This window comes from Charadrius vociferus, unplaced genomic scaffold (assembly GCF_000708025.1).
Source record: "Charadrius vociferus isolate BGI_N301 unplaced genomic scaffold, ASM70802v2 scaffold147, whole genome shotgun sequence".
In the NCBI taxonomy this organism is placed as follows: domain Eukaryota; kingdom Metazoa; phylum Chordata; class Aves; order Charadriiformes; family Charadriidae; genus Charadrius; species Charadrius vociferus.
In genome coordinates, this window is record NW_009649570.1 from 778,959 (window position 1) to 798,087 (window position 19,129).

The following is a 19,129-nucleotide window of genomic DNA, read 5'->3' on the forward strand; positions in this document are numbered from 1 at the left end:
GTGTTTGCAGGTGAATGAGGAGACAGTTTGTTTGCAGTGACTCCTTCTTCATGCTGCTGGTTTGGAATTGCACCTCTCTTTCCTTAACCTGTTCATTTTTTTTTTCCCTCCTTTTCTTGTTTTTAAATGCTTTTTTTATTGTGTTCCCCCCCTTCCTACAACGCTTAAGTTTCTCAAGTGTGTTACCATTTCTCTGTAAACTTCATGTAGCAGGCCATAAGCACTGCTGTAGACTTTACATCTGGTACAGCTTGACAATTCCTTCATTTTCGGCAGTTAAGTTCAGTGAATCATCCCGTGGATGGGTTTTCTGTTCCTTTGTTTGCTTTGGTATTTTGGAAGGGGTTATATAGTAAGCAAAGCATCCTTCTCGCAGACTTCAAAGAAGAATAATGAGATAAATACAATCAAGCTAAAAAGTATTTATTCAATAGTCAGCAATTCTTAACATCTGAGTGCTCTTAAATCTTTTATACAGATGTTGAATGTTGGATTTGAATGAACTGTTTGTTACTCCTTCTTAATTCGGGAGTAATTGCTACCATTCAGACAGTGATGCTGCCTTTAAAGAAAAGGTAGCTTTAGGTCAAGACTATATCTAATTGCAGCCCATTTGCACTTCAAACTCTTGATACAACCACAGTTCAACAATTCATAAGCAGAGAGTGCAAGAAGTATCCATGTCAACTTTAATTGCAGTTTTTGCATCTTCCTTATGCCATAGTGCAGAAGGGGGTACTAAACCTCATATCCTGGCAAAAACTGTTTTAAAATAACGATTTTAAATGCTGAAATATGTTAGTCTTCCTGACTCTTCCTGCAGATAATAACAAAAAGCTGTGGGACAGACGTTCCTGGGGGAATAGGAACATTTTAATCTCTTAGCAATGTTATTACAACTCCAATGGTAATCAACTGTGAGTAGTCTTTTTATCTGCCCCGCTTCGTTTCTTAAAGTTACGTGTAAATTTGAATCAAGTTTTGCTTCGTTTTGCAAAATTTATAGATGCTTTAGGAAATTACTTAAATTCTGTGTTATCATCACTGATTACAATATTTTTTTTCTGTGTGTTTTTGAAACAAATCAGTATTGTTACAGAGGAATATTGGTTTACATTCATGTGATGACTATTAATTGTGGGAGGAGCAGGAGGCCTGCTCACATATCAGGACTAGATTCTATACTTGGCACTCAAAAAAGGATTATAGAAAAGTGGTTCTGTCCTTAAATGATATAAAGTAGTTACATGGATCTGTAAACTTAAAAGAGCCAGAACAAGCATGTGTTATTATATGTAACTATTAAAGAGCTACAACAGAAAGAGATTAAATGTGAGACATGGGAGAAATAGAATACACAGAATAATGGCTGTCAAGATTGAGAAAAGGAACCCAGTTGGGGCAAGGGGAAAAGATTGCCCATATGGTACATTTTGGGTGGATTTTTTTGATAAATGGTTGTGTGCAGAGAGGGCATGCCCTTGTTTATGAGCTTATAGCAATCTGGGAACCCCAGTGCTGCACAAATTTTATTTTTTTTAATAGATAATGGTTCACATCTAAACTGCATATTTTCCTTTAAAGCAAATACTGCTTTCCCATGTAATAAGCCAAACAAAATAAAATACCAAGAAGAGACTTGTTGAAGAAAAACAATAAAAAATAGTTGAAATAGTTTATTTCAGTCTTGTCAAGCTCTCTCAGCTGAAGAGCATTGCCACTGCAACTTTTTAAATAGCAGTAGCATGCATTTTAATGGAAAGTGAATGATAATATCTAAAATGTACAAATAATAATGTTTAAAAGCTGTTTATATTGCACCTTAAGTAAGCAATTGTGTAGATGTCTAATTTATTTCTCTGTGCCCCTGTATTTGGGTAACAAGGTCATTTTATTTCTGTTTTCTATATTTAAGATAGAAAGGTAAGGACTTATTTCAGTAAACCCGTTTTAAAAATACCCTGGGAGATGATGAAATCTGAAGATGGTGTGCACCTGGAAAAAGAAGAGAGTATTTTACATAATCAGTCCCTAAATAAATTGCATAGGGACACAAAGCAACAGTAAACCCAGTTTTCTAGAACAGAAATTACTGTCCAAATAAACCCTTCCAGAGAAATGCTATCCAAATAAAAACTTCCTGCGTGCATTCAGTAAAAATGGGAACATTATTTAGGAGATGAGTTTGCAAACTTCTGTTTTACTTTGTCCATTTTTGGGTGCTCTCATGTACAATGAGAGACACTCAGAAATGTTACTGCAGCTTGCCTGATCTTTTGCACATGAGGAAATCCAGAGATTTACTTTGTGTGTCTTTATCCTAAGCCAGTATAGTAGTTTCTTGAAAATAGTCTTTCTTTTTATTTGCAGGAAGTCCAGCACAACTGTCAGCTCCATAGGATATCATTTTGTGCTGATGATAAAACTGACAAGAGAATATTTACTTTCATATGCAAAGACTCAGAATCAAATAAGCATCTGTGCTATGTATTTGACAGTGAAAAGTGTGTAAGTATGCAAAATGCTTTAAATTTGAGTGACTGTTACAGACTTTGATTGGTCCGCTTTGAAATAAAACAGGAATGATTAATAAAGGCAAATACCCTGACTGCTAATTGGGGTCACTTTGATATAATCTTTCATGCCAATGCAGTGCCTTGTAACTTAGATGCATTAATTTAAAGGAGATTCTTTTTCTTCATTGATCTAAGGTGGTTTTCTGGGACAATTCTTCTTACTACCCAGCTCGATATCCTAGGCCAGGCATCTGCAATACCCACAGAGAACAGACTGTATCCCACCAAACTTGAAATGTTTGTGCAGCTGTTTTGCAGAGATTGTTGCAACCCTGTGGCTGAGCCTCGCAGGCTCTTCTGCTGATGTGTCTGCCTCGGATATATTTTTTTTTTAATTTTTCTTTTTTTTTACAGCAAGGTTCCTCCTTGTCTGCCCACCCCATGACCACATCTCAAGTTTATTAATGCCATGATGCGCTACCAGAGAATTCATTGCACCAACCACTGATACTCTCTTGTGTCTAAGATAGAACAGAGCAACTGTTCAAAAATGTGCAATAGCAGAAAAAAATAATATGCTAGTACAGGAAATTAAGAAAATGGTGTCTAGCTGCAACAGAGTCATGTGCTTACCCTGGCAGAAAGTAATTAACAAATAAAAACTCCAGAATCAACACTAAAAACGGATGTTTAAGTTTTTTGTAATCTGGAGTCTCTCTTTTTGCTTTATTCTGAAGTAGCTGAGCTATCATACAAAGGAAATACTAAGGAAACAGGGGTTTTTTTTAAAGATGCATATTCACTTCTATTTATATGCAATTATGTAGCATTATGTGTTACTTCACAGTGTTTCTGATTATTTTGTTGTTCACCGGAATTGTTCCAGTGCCTTCAGAAGATATTATTCAGAATTGCTATGCATTTCTGTTCGTTTCTCTTCAAATTTCTATCCTGCGCCTCTTTTTCACACAGTCCTATGATTTTAAATTGCCTTTGCAACCTCTGCGCACTAGTACCATTTTTATTCCAGATCAATGCACTGTTTCTTCTTCTCTCTAACCTGATGTTTCACTTATTGTACTTTTTTCCTCTATTTCATTCTTTGTTTATTAGTACTCACAGATTTCAAAGGATCCCACCTTGGTTGGTACTTTTCATTTCAGCTAATACTCATCCTTCCAAGAAAACAGGACTGTATACTCCCAGTGTCCATTACACATTTCTTTTAAGCGGTTAGTCTCTAAAGCAGTCCTAGTTCAGCTTTTTTGGTCTAATTCAGTCTAATTTGGTTAAAATAAGTTCTTGTGTTTGTTTTTGGTTTTGTTTTTTTTTTTTTAATAACGGTGGCCAAATGGTTTTTCTCCCCCAGTGAAAAGGTAGAGGGGGTAATTCCCCATTTGTCTAGAGCTCAGGTCTTCACACACTTCTACTGAATGACTGTACTGTTGCATTGATGGATGCAAGGCTGGGAGCATCACGTTCTGTACCATTTTTGTGCATCCCGCCATTCTTGTTCGTACAGGTAGTGAAGGAAAAATGTTCTCGGCATTGAGCAGAATGCTCTCCTTTCATGAGAAACAACCAATTTCAGGTTTTCGTTTCAATAGAGAAAAGAAAATTCTAGTTTAGCTTTAGACAGATTAATGGTTTTTTTCTTATTTTTCCTTTGTTCCCCTGCCAAATTGTTTAAAAAATGACAAAGTTATTACTTACTGTGTTTACTTTCTCTATTAAAGTTCTAAGGCAAATGTCGTATCCATATGTTCACCTTCTGTTGGTGCCTCTTGTAAGTCAGTATTTTTTTCTGAAACCTTGGTGGGCTCAATCAACTTCTTGTATGCTTTTTTTTATCCCTGTTAATTTTAAAGTAGTTTTTCTGCACCGACTGTATCATAACAGGACGCAAATCAGCACAGAACTACTAAATTATTATATTTTGCATATACAAATGCAAATTGGATTTTTGTAATCGGAAATACTTGCACACATAAATACATTTATCTACAGTATGCCGATTAAGGTTTTATAGGACTTGTAAACATAAGTTTTGAAATCCAAATTTAAAAGCAATTTCAAAACATCCATTAACATGAAAACATTAATCCATTAAGACTAAAACAATTTACTTAATGATTGAAAAGCCTGTTTTTGCTTCAGAAATCATCAGAAAAAGACATACTGCAGCATGCTATCGGTATTTACAAAAAATAGAGGCATAATTTATATTAAAAATTGATTAATTGTATTCTGCCTGTTTAATCTCCTTTCTTTATCTGAAGTATTTTTGAGTTGCTTTCATAGCATTTTCTGTCAAGGTATTTTGCTGAACAGTGTTTGTGATTCTCCTTTGTAGTGCTGACTTCATGACAGATGAAGCAAACCCTTTGAATATAATACGTGGTGTAAAGTATTTTGTGATCATCTGAAATGAATGGGATTATATAAGTTATTCTTAATATACTAATTTCAGTCTTATGTTTTATGTAAAGGCAGAAGAGATAACTTTAACAATTGGTCAAGCATTTGACTTAGCTTACAGGAAATTTCTGGAATCTGGAGGAAAAGACGTTGAAACAAGGAAACAAATTGCAGGTTTACAGAAAAGAGTAAGTTTTGAACTATGTTTTTTAAAGAGATGAAGGAACATGCTACTGTATTTGTGTTATCTGCTTTCTATGACACTATAATTTCCAGCATTATTCTCAGATTTCTAAGAATTGCAACAGATACTGAAAAAATAAAACTGAAAAAAGACCTGATAACTGAAACAGTATTTTAAGTCTTGCCATCTTTGTAAAAGTCATTAAAGAGAAAAGCAAGGTTGAAATATGGAAGATATGGAGATTTAAGTTTAATTATTTTTTGTAATGAAATGAATGAATATCCCGATAGCTGTTGCAATAACCCCTTGCTTTGTAGATTCAAGAATTAGAAACTGAAAACACAGAACTGAAAAATAAAGTTCAAGATTTGGAAAACCAGTTAAGAATAACACAAGTACATGCATCTCCAGTAAGTACATGAACACAACTCTTATATCTGAAGTTACTCTAAATTTATAATCATTGTGTTATAATTATTAGCATCCATGCTGTTTCCAGTGATTGTGATTAACATGCAGTGATCATATAACATCTGTTGAAATGCAGTATTGAAGTAACAGTAAGATTGTGACAAGACAACAAAAGTGCAAACTGCAGTCTCTCAAATTGTGGTTCTTTAATTACCTTGTCATAACTATTTGTTGATGCCTAAAGACAGTAAATGCTCATTCCAGTAAATATCTAAGCATGCTACCTAAAGATGAAAAACAGTTCTGCACTTAAAGGAATCTGATTCAGGGACGATGCTTTGGATTTTTCTGGGAACTTTCTGTCACAAGTATACTGTCACTTACAACTGACATTTTTCTAAATTACTTTTAAAAAATTCTGCCTGTCTCAAAGGAGTCATTAGGTCTCAGGAACTAACATTGGGTGGGTAGGTTAAAAAGGAGCAAGTGCGGGTTCTTTATCATTGGAAATTTCTAATGCTTTCTGCAGTTCCTATAGGTGATCACGACGAAAGTATTTTTAAATGAGTAACTGACAGTTACTTGTATCTAGGCAGGACCTCCTAAAATGCAGGTTGCATTGCAGACTGATCCTAATGACTCCCCTCTTCGTACAAGTGTATTCTATCTATATAGCATTCGGTAACTGTGGAAATAAATAAAAATTATTAATGTATATATAGCAAAATCTTAGAAAAAGATGAGCTGCTTCTAAGCTGTGCATTTTGGGCTGCCTTGTTCCTGCCCTCGTTGTGCACCATTTCACTTTAAATGGAGGTTTAGAAATTTGGGCAATGTAAAAATATGTTTAGAATCATAGAATGGTTTAGGTTGGAAGGGACCTTGAAAATCATCGAGTTCCAACCCCCTTGCCTTAAGCAGGGACAGCTCCCACTAGACCAGGTTGCCCAAGGCCGCATCCAGCCTAGCCTTAAACACCTCCAGGATGGGGCCTCAGCAACTTCTCCGGGCAACCTGTTCCAGTGCCTTACTACCCTCAAAGTGAAAAATTTCTTCCTAATGTTTAATCTAAACCTGCCCTCTTCCAGTTTGAAGCCATTCCCCCTCGTCCTGTCACTACATGCCCTTGTAAAAAGTCCTTCCCCAGCTCTCCTGTAGGCCCCCTTTAGGTACGGGAAGGCCGCAATAAGATCTCCCCGGAGCCTTCTCCAGGCTGAACAGCCCCAACTCTCTCAGCCTCTCCTCATAGGAGTGGTGCTCCAGCTCTCTGATCATCCTCGTGGCCCTCCTCTGGACACGCTCCAGCAGGTCCATGTACTTCTTATGTTGGGAACGCCAGAGCTGGATGCAGTACTCCAGGTGGGGTCTCACAAGAGTGGAGTAGAGGGACAGAATCACCTCCCTTGACCTGCTGGCCACACTTCTGATACAGCCCAGGATATGGTTGGTCTTCTGGGCTGCGATCACACATTGCTGGCTCATGTTGAGCTTCTCATCAATCAGCACGCCCAGGTCCTTCTCCTCAGGGCTGCTCTTGATCCATTCCCTGCCCCGCCTGTATTGGGATTGCCCCAATCCAGATGTAGGACCTTGCACTTGGCCTTGTTGAACTGCATGAGGTTGGTTTGGGCCCACCTCTCCAGCCTGTCCAGGTCCCTCTGGATGGCATTCCTCCCCTCCAGCTTGTCTACCTCACGAAACAGCTTGGTATCATCAGCAAACTGGCTGAGGGTGCACTCCACCCCACTGTCCATGTCACCGACAAAGATGTTGAACAGCATGGGTCCCAGTCCCATCCCCTGAGGAATGGCACTCGTCAATTCTCTCCACTTGGACATCGAGCCGTTGACTGCAACTCTTTGAGTGCAGTTGTCCAGCCAGTTCTTAATCCACTGAGTGGTCCATTTGTCAAATCCATGTCTCTTCAATTTAGAAACCAGGATATCGTGTGGGACAGTGTCAAACGCTTTGCACAAGTCCAGGTAGATGACATCCGTTGATCTTCCCTTGTCCATTGCCGCTGTAACCCCTTCATAGAAGGCCACCAAATTTGTCAGGCATGACTTGCCCTTGGTGAATCCATGCTGGCTGTCACCAATCACCTCCCTGTTTTCCATGTGCCTCAGCAGAGTTTCCAGGAGGATCTGTTCCATGATCTTACCAGGCACAGAGGTGAGACTGACTGGCCTGTAGTTCCGCGGGTCTTCCTTATTTCCCAATTTTGAAAATAGGGGTTATGTTTCCCCTTTTCCAGTTGGCAGGAACCTCACCAGACCGTCATGACTTCTCAAATATGATAATGACAATTTTTTAGAAGTATCTATACACTCCCTTGATATTGATTAGATGGTTGTTGCCATGAGGAACTGTCATTTCATTTTACTGAAATCTATTTAGAGGAGAGAGCTCCATAAATTATAAATACAGCATAACTCCCACAGTGAAAATTGTAAATTATGGATGTGTTCTCACTTATGAAGCATTCAGTGAAAGGTAATAAACTTTATTGCTTGATTTAAAATCAATTTAGTCAATTCCTTAATCTTTTATTTTCCATAATTAGGATGGAAGCTAGTTTGTTTTTACATATGACTATAATAACTAAGTGTATCTTTGAATTCAACTAAATAGGCTCTTAAGTCTCTTGTGACAGATGCATTTCTCTTTTATTTAAATTAGTGAAGAACTTGGTAATTGCATTTAGCAAAAAACTTTAAAGTATCAGCAATGGCCAAAATATTTCCCGTAGGATGTGTAGCGCGTGTTTATATTTATTTTGTCCTTTAAGACAGTGGTGTCCAATTCCTTATTAATGAGTTAGGATCTAAATTTGTGAATCTGCCAGCCGTTTGTATTCTCTCCCTAGATGATGTTTTATAGTTAATTACTATTGGTACAATGAATATGCATATTGCTTAAATACAACTTATGCCACAACAAAATGATATAATAATTATTGATAACTATTGGTATTAAAATACTAATTCATTTTAATAAATCACTACTAGCTATTATTTTTCACATATAATTTCATTGCTTTATTTACTCCTTAATCTTTAAAAAAACCCATACAAACATTTCCTGTACAAATTTCTGAGTTTCCTCGTGATTTGAATTGCAGTCATCTGCATCTAACTGCCATCTAACAGCCTGTTTAATATCTAAATTGATTCTGCCACAAAATAGCCTTAGGTAAATGATTGGAATAAATATTGGAGCAGGTTGCCTAGAGAGGTTGGAAGTATCTGTACTCTTGGAGACAGCAAAAACTTCCCTGGACGTGGTCCTCAGCAGCTTCAGCTAGTTGGGTCCTGTTTCAAGCAGGAGTTTGGATTCAGCTACTTTCTGCTTATGTGATGCTTTGATCAGTTGTGCAGCCAACGATAAAAAGGAGACATTTTCAGGAAAATGTCTTTCTCAAATCTATGAGTATAACTGTATCCACCAGACACTATCAACTTTTGTATTTTACCAAGAGACATCATTTAAGTAGGCCTGTTTTAATCTAGGTTGTGTACATTGTAAATCAAAGCTCTTAATTAGCATAAGTTCATGTAGGTGCAACAGTTAGGTTGAAAATAAATGAAGGAATGGAGTAGTGAGGTTGTGAAGTGACATTTCAGTGCAGGGAAGAGGAAGAATACATATTTTTAAGATAGTTTGAGTGCCTGGAATAGCAGTGGGTATGATTTGATGATACGTATCTGCTCTTCTACTATGTGAGCAACAAATATGTACAAAAGAAGGAAATTACAAAGAATTCGGCAACAATTGGTTGCTCGTTATAGTTTGCAATTACTTTCATATGCTTTTAATTCGAATCAGCCATCATTTCAAGCATGAATTTGCAAAGTTTCAACTCCTGTTAGAAAAAAGCAGAAACAGTGTAAAGAATGTTTCCTCTATTTGTACATAATTTCTGTGACAAAAATTAACACTTAATTTTTTGTTATTAGAGATTTGATTTTTTTTTGCTGAGTTTAAACTTAAAACTTGCAAGTACCATGTTAAAAATATCTGTACTACTGCTGCTCTATTTCTTCAAAATTAGCAAAGAAAAATAGCAGTTATATCATGATCATTTTGTCAGAGTAACCTTTTCAAATCAGCTGATAGTATTTTGTTAAATAATGAAATTAAATAGCTTACATAAATGAAGCAGAATATCCAGCATGGGGAATAATACCTCATCTGAGTCACTTCCTAAGCATTTTTGGTTAGATGGGCCAAAATTTGCTTCCCTGCAGATATTCTTCATGTTATATGCTATGAACATAACACAAGCATGCACATGATTCAAAGCAGATTTATAAAACTACAAAGTTTAGGTTTTTTCACAGCTTTCATATTTGTTATTGAGTTATAAAGAGATGCCAGTGCCACGCTAGAGCTTTCTGAAGCTTTTTTAGACATAATAACTAATTTGATTAATTTTTATTTAATTAATTTGATACGGCTATCGCTCCTTATCTGCCAGTCCAGTTTGCTGTTATTCTGTATGCTGAGGTCTAGGGAGGGATTGTTAAACAATCAATGGAAAGTTTAAGCCCTTATACTTTTATCATATTAGCTATAAAGTATATGTGCCATTAGCTGACATCACAGTAATTTGTAAAGAAATGTTCGGTTTCACAAGCCAACTACAGATGGCCATAAAGTTGCTTCCGTTCATGCTTAAATAGTACCTTGGATTTTCTTATCATGTGCTTCCTTTTTTCTATTTGGTTCTTTGCACACTGTTTGTACTTTCTCAACATTTGCCAGATGTGCTGAAATGGCTTTCCTGCCTTATAGGTTGTTGACTGTGCTCTTCCTTTAGTGATTAATGCACGGTCACAGAAATACTTGGTAATCAGCAATTGATTTAGCACTTCAGAAGTCAACACTAGCAACTTGATTAAACAAGTATATACTTAAAGAGGCAGAAGATGTTGCAAGGGCCTGTGATGACAGTTCACAGAACATGACAAATATAAACATTGAAATGGCGTTGTGTGCTACATCCTCTTCTCTTCTGAGAAACCATTGCATCATTTGTATGCAGTGCCAGTCTTAGCGTTTCTTTACTCCTGCTTCTTCCCTCTGAAGTTGATCAATTTTGGTGTATTTAATGATTCTAGACACATTAGTCTCCCTACTTCATTTCATTAAAAATTAATGGGTAGAAAATACCTTCAGAAATTTGAAGTTCCTTTCTTTTTGTATTATTTCCCTGACCCTTGACACTGCTTGTTTTTTTAAAAAATAGCCATTTCTGTTTTTCCTGAGAGCGAAACTAAATCTCAGGTCTTCTGATTCTGAGACCATTTTCCAATAAACAGAGCCAGATTGCATCTCCTGTTCTTACTTCAGTATCAAAAAAAGACAATAGCATCTGAGAGCACCTTTAAACTGTGGATGGATAACTTAATACGTATAGAGGATTAAACGCTTGGTTCATTTCACATTTTAAAAAAAAAATAAAATCTAGTCTCGGCATGCTTCAGTTCTAAGCAGATACATCCAGACTGTCATTTAAAATAAACTTTTCTAACTTTCCAATGTCATTTAAAATAGGCTTGCTAACTAAATATGAAGACACACATAAAGCCATTTGCTGGAATTCATACTTAAGACCAAATGTAATGCTATCAAGAACTGAAATTCAGATTTTACTCTTTTACTTCCAAAATTTTTTTAAAATATTTTGTCTATAGTTTATCAAAGATGGTGCTTCATATCCGTTATGCTCAAGAACAAAATAGATGTTCTAGGCTGGACTGCCGTGTGTGACTTCACTGACAGATTCACTTTTCTAAAAGGAGTCGGTCATATATTCATGTATTGAACTCATGGGTAATAATGTAGAACACTTTATTTGCAAACCATAAGGCTAAAACATCTTAAGTTGCTGTTCTCTGACATGAAAATGTGTCCAAAGAAATATTACATATAGTAACTTACCCAAAATCCATCACTGGTCTAACTAAGAGAAGAAAATGCAAACAGTGAATTGTAATCTGAAGCTTCATTTTAAGCACAGAATTAAAAATAATTGGAAGACTGATAACTTCACATGTGAGAGAATATTTTTCCAGCTGAAAAATGCATTTCTAATTGTTTTAATTACGTTCTTTTCTTAGGCAATAATAATAAATTGGAGTATTAGGGTGTTTATTGTGAGCCCTCAATTGCTCTACCTAACAAAAATCCACTCACATATGAAAATTGAAAATAATAATAATAAATTAGAGGTGATTTTTCTTTCTGCAGTTCACAAGTAGTGCAAATTATAAGCTTGTTTGGGAAATACAAAGGGAAATCTATCTAAAACTGCCTCTTGCTTCTTGCTTGTATTGCTAATTTTTTGCAGGCCTTGTAATGGTTTATTTGAAGACTGACTTTAAAATAATACTGGCAGACTGAAATGGATGCAAACTATATGCATGAATAATGCAATTGCATACCCTTTACATTTTTGCAATGTGTAAGCAGCTGCAAAGCATTGACAGTAGTCAACATCTGCTTGTGAAGGATACGTTTGCTGTCAAAATTTTGTTGTTGCTTGGTTGTTAGTATCACTATGAAAATTTTTCTTGGGCATTCTAAATCTAGCCAAATGGTCAAATCAACATCAATCTTATTTAGGTGCTTTTTCTATCAGTTCGTAAACTGTATGGGAAAAATAAAATTTCTTTCTGAACCTATAAAAGAAGCCATTAAAAGCAATGAGGTCATAGTTGGAAATGAAAAAAACAGAAAACTAGGTTGTAAAATCAAATACTTTAGTGTAAAATGTATTGTGAAAGTTGAACATCAAATTATCAATCTTCTGCACACTTTTTATCTCAGGGTATTGTAACTATCTAGATTTAAGTTTCTTCAGCACATTCAGTAAATAATAAACTGGTTAGTGATCTTTTTTTCTACTTTTGAGTTGGTGCTTTTAAGTACACTGGTCTTGCTAAAACTTTAAAAATGTAGTCCCTAAAATATCTATATTTGCTATTGCAGAAATGTTATGCAATAGAGACTGCTGCTTTTTTTTTTTTTCTTCATTTCCTGAATGGATCTGTCAAGGACATACTATACCAAACTAGGAGTTTCCTCAGAGTACTTTGCCTTTATAGCTGCGCTGACATGTGCCATGGGAAATGTTGGCATGGGATGTTTCTTTTGTCTCACTCCCTTGCATGTACAGCTAAAGTTTCCATTACTTTATATCTGTGCTGTTTACTTTTCATCTGTTTTAGCGGTTTGGCAATACATTAATCACTGGTCTTTTTTTGCATTTGGTCTTGATTATATGAGGACAATCTGATTTTCATTTTGTTGTTTGTTTATGATGACACTGCCCAAGTTTGTATCACAATAAGACTTTGGATGCTGCCCCTATGTATAAATCCAACCTCCAAAGATCAATGCATCCCTGGGAGTGGTTTCACATGACATCTTTTTTTGCTATTTGTACTGTCGGTGTTGCTTAGAGCAGCCTGGGTTAGCTGTACACACAGTCTTCATGTGGGTTAGCAGTTTCATACAGTTAGCACCCTCAGTTTTTATAGTGGACTGAACAGTAAACCATTGTAGGCCACTAAGGAACCTCTGATGAGATGAGAGAGAGTTTTAATCTGTTTTGGCCTTGGCTGAAGTTTCTCAGGCCTGCCTTTAAGCTTTTCTCTTTGAACAGCATGCTTAAGGCAGAGAAGGAAGTTAAGACAACTGCATGACTGTGAAGTTAGATAGAAGAAGACAGGAACATTCAGGAAAAGAACTTGAAAGAGAGAACAATGAAATAAGAGAGAAGCAGAATCGAAAGGCATCAGGAAAAGGTATTGGAAGAAACAGCCCCAAAAGGGGTGGTGGTCTTCCATTCAGCATAAGTATTGTCAATGAATTAGTATGTAATATGTATTCTTATCATGGCAGTGTTGCAAAAACCCCTCCATTTTTAAGTGGATCATTAAAGATACTGATTGATTAGACCTTTTTAAAAAGTTCTTTAATTGTGACTCTGAAGCATAGGCTACCTGCACCTATTACCCTCATTAAAAAGGTTTAACATGCCAATGAGAAACCCCAAGACAGATGTTGGAACTGTATGCATATTTCAGAAAACAGTTTTGGAATGTGTTTAGGCCTATCACTTGATTCACGTTCCCATTAAGACTGCCAAGTGGGAAAACACACATGTTTTTTCTTCGCCTGTCTTCTAGTCTTTCAGTTTTGTAATATTCTGTATTAAGTTCAGTGAGCACTTCTTCATGAGAGTTTAGATTTATTACGTTTGTGATGTTAAAAAAAATATCTGAAGTTGCTAATGTCAGATTTCATGTTACTAAAAAAGTACTAATGTACTTTTAGTACACTGAAAATGAACCGAAGATGTAGCAGTTAATTAATGAAACCGCTCATGCTTATACAGTATTTTATGAATTAGTAAATTAATATATCCTTTGTAGTCCCAAATCTCAGGTAGCTTGTAACCAGTGGTTTTGCAACTTAACTGCATAATTTCCAATTCAGGGTCACTCTCAGTTCCTGGTCACATTCACTGCAGTTATCTGCTGTGACTGTTCTGTGTATTATCACTTGAATGTTCTAAGGAAGAAAAACATTTTCTAATTAATATACTTACGTGATTCCTGTGGGGGTATGACACAGAGATTGCAATCAATGTCTTAAGACACCTAGTAAACACAAACAATTTTGAAATTATTTCTTGATTAACAAAAACTCAATCATGTTACATTTTCTAGTATGATGTGGCCAAACGGTGCATCTTCAACATCGTGCTAAGTAGAATGAGTCAAAAATAAACCCTTTGACAAGCACATAATAACATCTAATCATAAGAGAGACCAAGTCCACTGAACTAGTATGTTAATTTCCTTAAGAATGATTTCCTGTTGTTTTCCTGTGTTGATGAAGTGGGGCCGAAATTGGGAAGTAATATATCAGCCTGACCAATACGCTTCAGTGTTACACAGTGGGAAGCTCAGACAAAATAGAATTGTGATATCAAATGGCAATTCAATATATTTTTACTATATTTTCTTCCTTTACAATTTGGAGTAAAAGTATAAAGTGTCAGAAGTTATACACTTTTTAGGTTGTATTCTTTAGAGTAAGGGTCTGTGCCCCTTTCCTCCTGCATTTTCTGAATCTGGGGATATTTCCTACCTATTAAAAGCCTTCTGTGCAATCCTTCTGTTTGTGATCTTCCAATTATTACTTTGGATTGTTGAATATACTTCCCTGCTGTACCTGTCCTGTGTGTGGGCTGCTTGAATACGTAGAAAGCCATTGTTGGCCTCGCAGGTCTCTGGGTCATGGGCTCCAACACGCAGAGCAGCGCTCACAACACAGGTCCAAGAGCCCAGCGGTGGGCTTCTGTACGGCTGTGCAAGTGAAGAATTACTAGTGAAAAGTCATTATTGACAAGACACATTGCCAAAACCGTCATGTGAAGCTCGACATATCTTGCCTCACCCTATATGGTGTGAAACAACCTAATATAAGTGTTTGTTAGATAAATAGGAGGAAATGTGACTGCCATATGTTCAGGGCTTGAATAATACAAATAGCGTATATTGTGGTTTTGTATTGAAACCTTTCGTTGCCTGGATTTAATACACGTTCATCATCCTTATAGTTTTGCTGCTTGCATCCTATATGCATTTACTCGTTTCTGCATGATTTTTCATGTGATATACATGTTTTTTATGGAAGCTACTCATCCTTTCCTGTTTTGCATTTGAAGGAAATATTTTGCTTCCTCAGTTTGACTGTTTACATTTAATGTCTTCCAGTGTTTACTATTATGAGATCTATTTTTGCCATATATATATGTATAACAGCAAATACTATGCAGGAGTGGGAGAACAATGCATTGCAAATCTTCTACCTGTAGTCTAGTGATACTCTTGAAATAATAATCAAAATTATGTAAGTCTTATTTCTTGCATTTTTTTGCTTTCATTTTTATTGTTTACCATTCCAAACTCTGAATTTCACAATTTCAGCTTGGCAACAGATGAGTTCTTTGCAATTGCACTAAAACCCCTTTTTTTTTCTTATGAATTGCAAATTTTGATTAGTGAATTTTGTGGTGTTTATTGGTGTTCTCACTAGTATGACATTGTTACTAAATTTGGATATCTATACCTTTAATGTGGCTTACCTGTGAAGAAAGGAACTAAGACTCAGTTTAAAAGGATTTGAAATGTTTTGTTTTCTATATATCTATGAAAAAATGGTTTAAAATTGTTGATTAAATCCTGCTTTACTGGAGTTATGCAAACTTCTAATGAAATAATCATGTCATATCAATTGTGTAACACTGAATGAAGAGAGTAAAAGCACGTATCTGCCATTGCTTCAGCCTAGACAAGTCGGCAGCTTTTTAGGCAAGGTACCTACAGCACAGATCTAATTCTTGCCTTCGCAGTGTAAAAGCTCTTGCTCTAGCCAAGAATTGTCTTCACAAGTGTTCAATCCCTTCTGTTAAGATTCAAAGATGAATCTCTCCTTCTCTAAAACCTTGTTTTAACTGTCCAAACTATTTTCCTCAGACTTCGAGGTAGGAATTATGACTTGGCCCCAACAGTAGGATTGGTTGGGCATGTTTCTTAAATCAAATGTTTAAAGACCTTTCCATTTTTGCTTTTCTTTCCAGGATCAGTGCTAAAGGCTCTTTGTTTCTAATTTCACCTAGACAAGATCCACTTCTTTTGAAACCTTTCAGGATTGCAGATATTTCCAATTTGGGCAAAAAATTAAGTGTTTTTTTTTGTTTTTATCAAAGTAGACAAAGCCCTTTAGCTTCGCTCTCGATACACAATGAATCTTGCTGGAATATACAATTAAATAATCCCCAGTCATATGAGGTGCAGCTAACTTCAGGTTCTTTTCTGCCTAATTCAGACCAGAACCTTGCAGTTACCACTCTGTCATCTTGGGTAAATGCTCTTACCGTGTGTATTCTGGTGTGGATATTTGCCTCTGTTTGAAGCTGTTCTGCAGGTTTGTTAAGAAATCCAGGGAATCTTACAGTCCTCAACATTTTTATTTCTCTAGCAGCAATGTTTTATTGAGTCCTGCATCCTGTGCTGCTGTTATAGGGACATGAGAATTCCTTTACTTTGCAACAACGAGCCTCAGCTTTTGAGATACCTACTGGAAAATGCCAAGTTCAGTTAGATATTCATCCACACAGAAAAGATGGCAGAAGGGTATTATTGTCCATAAATATTTAGGTTCTCAAATCGTGTAAACAGGGAAATGAAAAGAAGTCTAGTATTAATCTAAACATTAAAATTTGTGTACTGTGAGCTTCTACTCTGAGAAGGTTTTAGTTAAATACTTAAATGTTCTTTTAAATAGTGGTTGGATATAAATGATAGGTGTTTCCTGGTTTGGAGAAAGAAAATTCTGACCTGTGCTTTAACCACCAGAGTAACTCTTCTCCCCAGTACATGCTTACCTGCTAATTTACGTGTGCAGATAAGAGGTATTGTTGATATGTTGGTGGATTTAGACATTTGTCAGTGCATCTGACACACTCGCTTTTGGGAGGATTCCTGTCTTCATTTTATTTGGTGTAACTATCAAAGAGCAAGTCATCTTCCTCCCAGTTAATACTGGGTTACCTGTTACTGTGGTATGTTTTTAGATTTTGCTTTAAAATATTTTCAAGTTCTGTATCTTGCAGCTATAGAACTGAACACCAAGTTGCTGATAAATTTTTTTGAAGTATGAAATGTGTTTTTTTTTTTCTTCTTTCCCTGACGTTACCACGGTCTGTTCCTCAGAATGTTTTCTCTTTCTGTGATTCCTTTTCAGCTGCTGCACATAAAGTGTGATAATGATGAACATATGTTTCAAAGACCCTCTACTTTTTTCTGGTGTAACAATGAGGATTCACCTCCTTGTTTAGATATCTCTTCCATTACGCTTACTCCTAGGAGTTCTCCTGACTCTAGACTACCATCTGGATTGTTAATACCACCACCTTCAAAAAGTGGTCTTCCAAAGCCAACCAGTGAATACAGCTGCCCAAGACCTCGTGTAATCCTGCAGTGCAAAAGCTTTTTCAGTTTTTTTGGCTTTCCTTTGTTCTCTGTTGTGTATTAACTTGTATTATAAATGTGCATTTTGTACAGTGGTTAAAGGACACAGCAGATGTATCTTAGATGCTCTAGGGATACTCTTAAAATATGGAATTTGTGAAGATTTATTTCTACATAGCTTTTTCTCTCCCGCCCCCAGAACATTAATTCTTACTTTCCCAACATGTTTAAATTAGTCCATTAATTAATTACCTCTGTGTTATCTGTCAATCTTTTGTTAAAATTCTTTGTATTAAGAATAGTTACTCAAAACAAATAATTCTAAAGGTCTAACTTCAAGGGCTTTTTCCTCCCCCATGAGTTAGTAGAAAAGCAATCAGCCATTAAATACCTTTTAGCATACTTTATAAAAACTCTGTGCAAAATGAAGGTTGAAAATTATTCTTAAATACGAAATGGGCGTATTGCCTGCTTTTTCATAGCAATATGCTTATAGTCTCAACTTTTCTTCCATTTGCAAGTAACATTTGGCTGTATTTGGCAAACATCCTGGCTTTCTGCATGTGTTCACTAAACAAAACTGCTTCTTGTGCTTATATGTATTGAAAATATAAATTTCTTAAAATAACTAAATTATAGATTTATTTAAACTAGCTGTGTCAATAGTATCATAATGGCTAGTAACTTCAATAAAGTGGCGTATAGGCAGGAAATGACAGTGTAAAGTTTGGGTTTGGTTTTTTTGCCTAAAAGACTTACTTAAGACCAAAATAAATACTGTTTGTTTTTTTATCTAACCTCTATGTAGCCATAAACACTTAGCAAATTAGGAGGGTCTACATTAGCATTTACTATCTCCAAGACATTGTAGGATTATCCATCAATGTTGATGAGAAATGTAGGTTAATATACGGCATGTAGTTATGCATTAGACCTGATCCCACCTTCCTGATGCAGGCAAAACCTGTTTACAGTCAGAGGGACTTGTTTCTAGGAATAAAGGGATATGAGATTCATTATATGTTTACTTTGGGTCAAGCACATCCTTTGCCCTGCTTTGAGTGGGACAGATGTTACATCCAGCAATCTTCCTGACTTAAATTATAGTAGTTCTCTGACTATGCACAAAGGCACCGGGAGGTTAATGCAAGGTCCATGAACATAGTAATAAGAGCCTATTGTGTCCAAACCGTACGCATGGAAATATTTTTACAACAGACTATCTTTGAAATTGCTGTGCTAACTCATGTTGAGGTCAGTAAGTGTTCTGTATGTGGTCTTTCCAGGGAATAACATGACTAATTTTTTTAAATAGAGGGGGAAAAAAAAAGCAGCATGTTAAATGTGGTTTCCCCCAACCCGCCTTGGCACTTCAGTATACGTAGGTAAAATTATCGCAGGTTTTTGGAGATACTGAACAGTTCTAGATCTCTCCTAATCCAAACTTAAAATATGAAGTCAGACCTCCTAAGAAATAGGAAAAATAGGACTTCAGATTCTAGTTTTCTCTTTAAGCAGTGTATTCAGTGGAAAACCATGGATCAATGTAC

At 36.1% G+C, this 19,129-nt stretch overlaps 1 protein-coding gene across 2 annotated transcripts in view; it reads left to right on the top strand.

The window, feature by feature from the left end:
- The window catches only part of GULP1 (GULP, engulfment adaptor PTB domain containing 1), a 72,102-nt gene that overhangs the window by 36,827 nt on the left and 16,146 nt on the right, over nt 1-19,129 (top strand). The window contains exons 4-7 of one of the 2 annotated variants that reach the window (XM_009890127.1): nt 2,371-2,508; nt 5,006-5,122; nt 5,436-5,528; nt 17,353-17,880. In XM_009890127.1, coding sequence (XP_009888429.1) covers nt 2,371-2,508; nt 5,006-5,122; nt 5,436-5,528; nt 17,353-17,643 — 639 coding nt within the window. In that variant the 3' untranslated portion in view covers nt 17,644-17,880. Of the gene's footprint in view, nt 1-2,370; nt 2,509-5,005; nt 5,123-5,435; nt 5,529-17,352; nt 17,881-19,129 lie in introns of those variants that run through there. The other variant, XM_009890126.1, reaches the window with a different exon arrangement.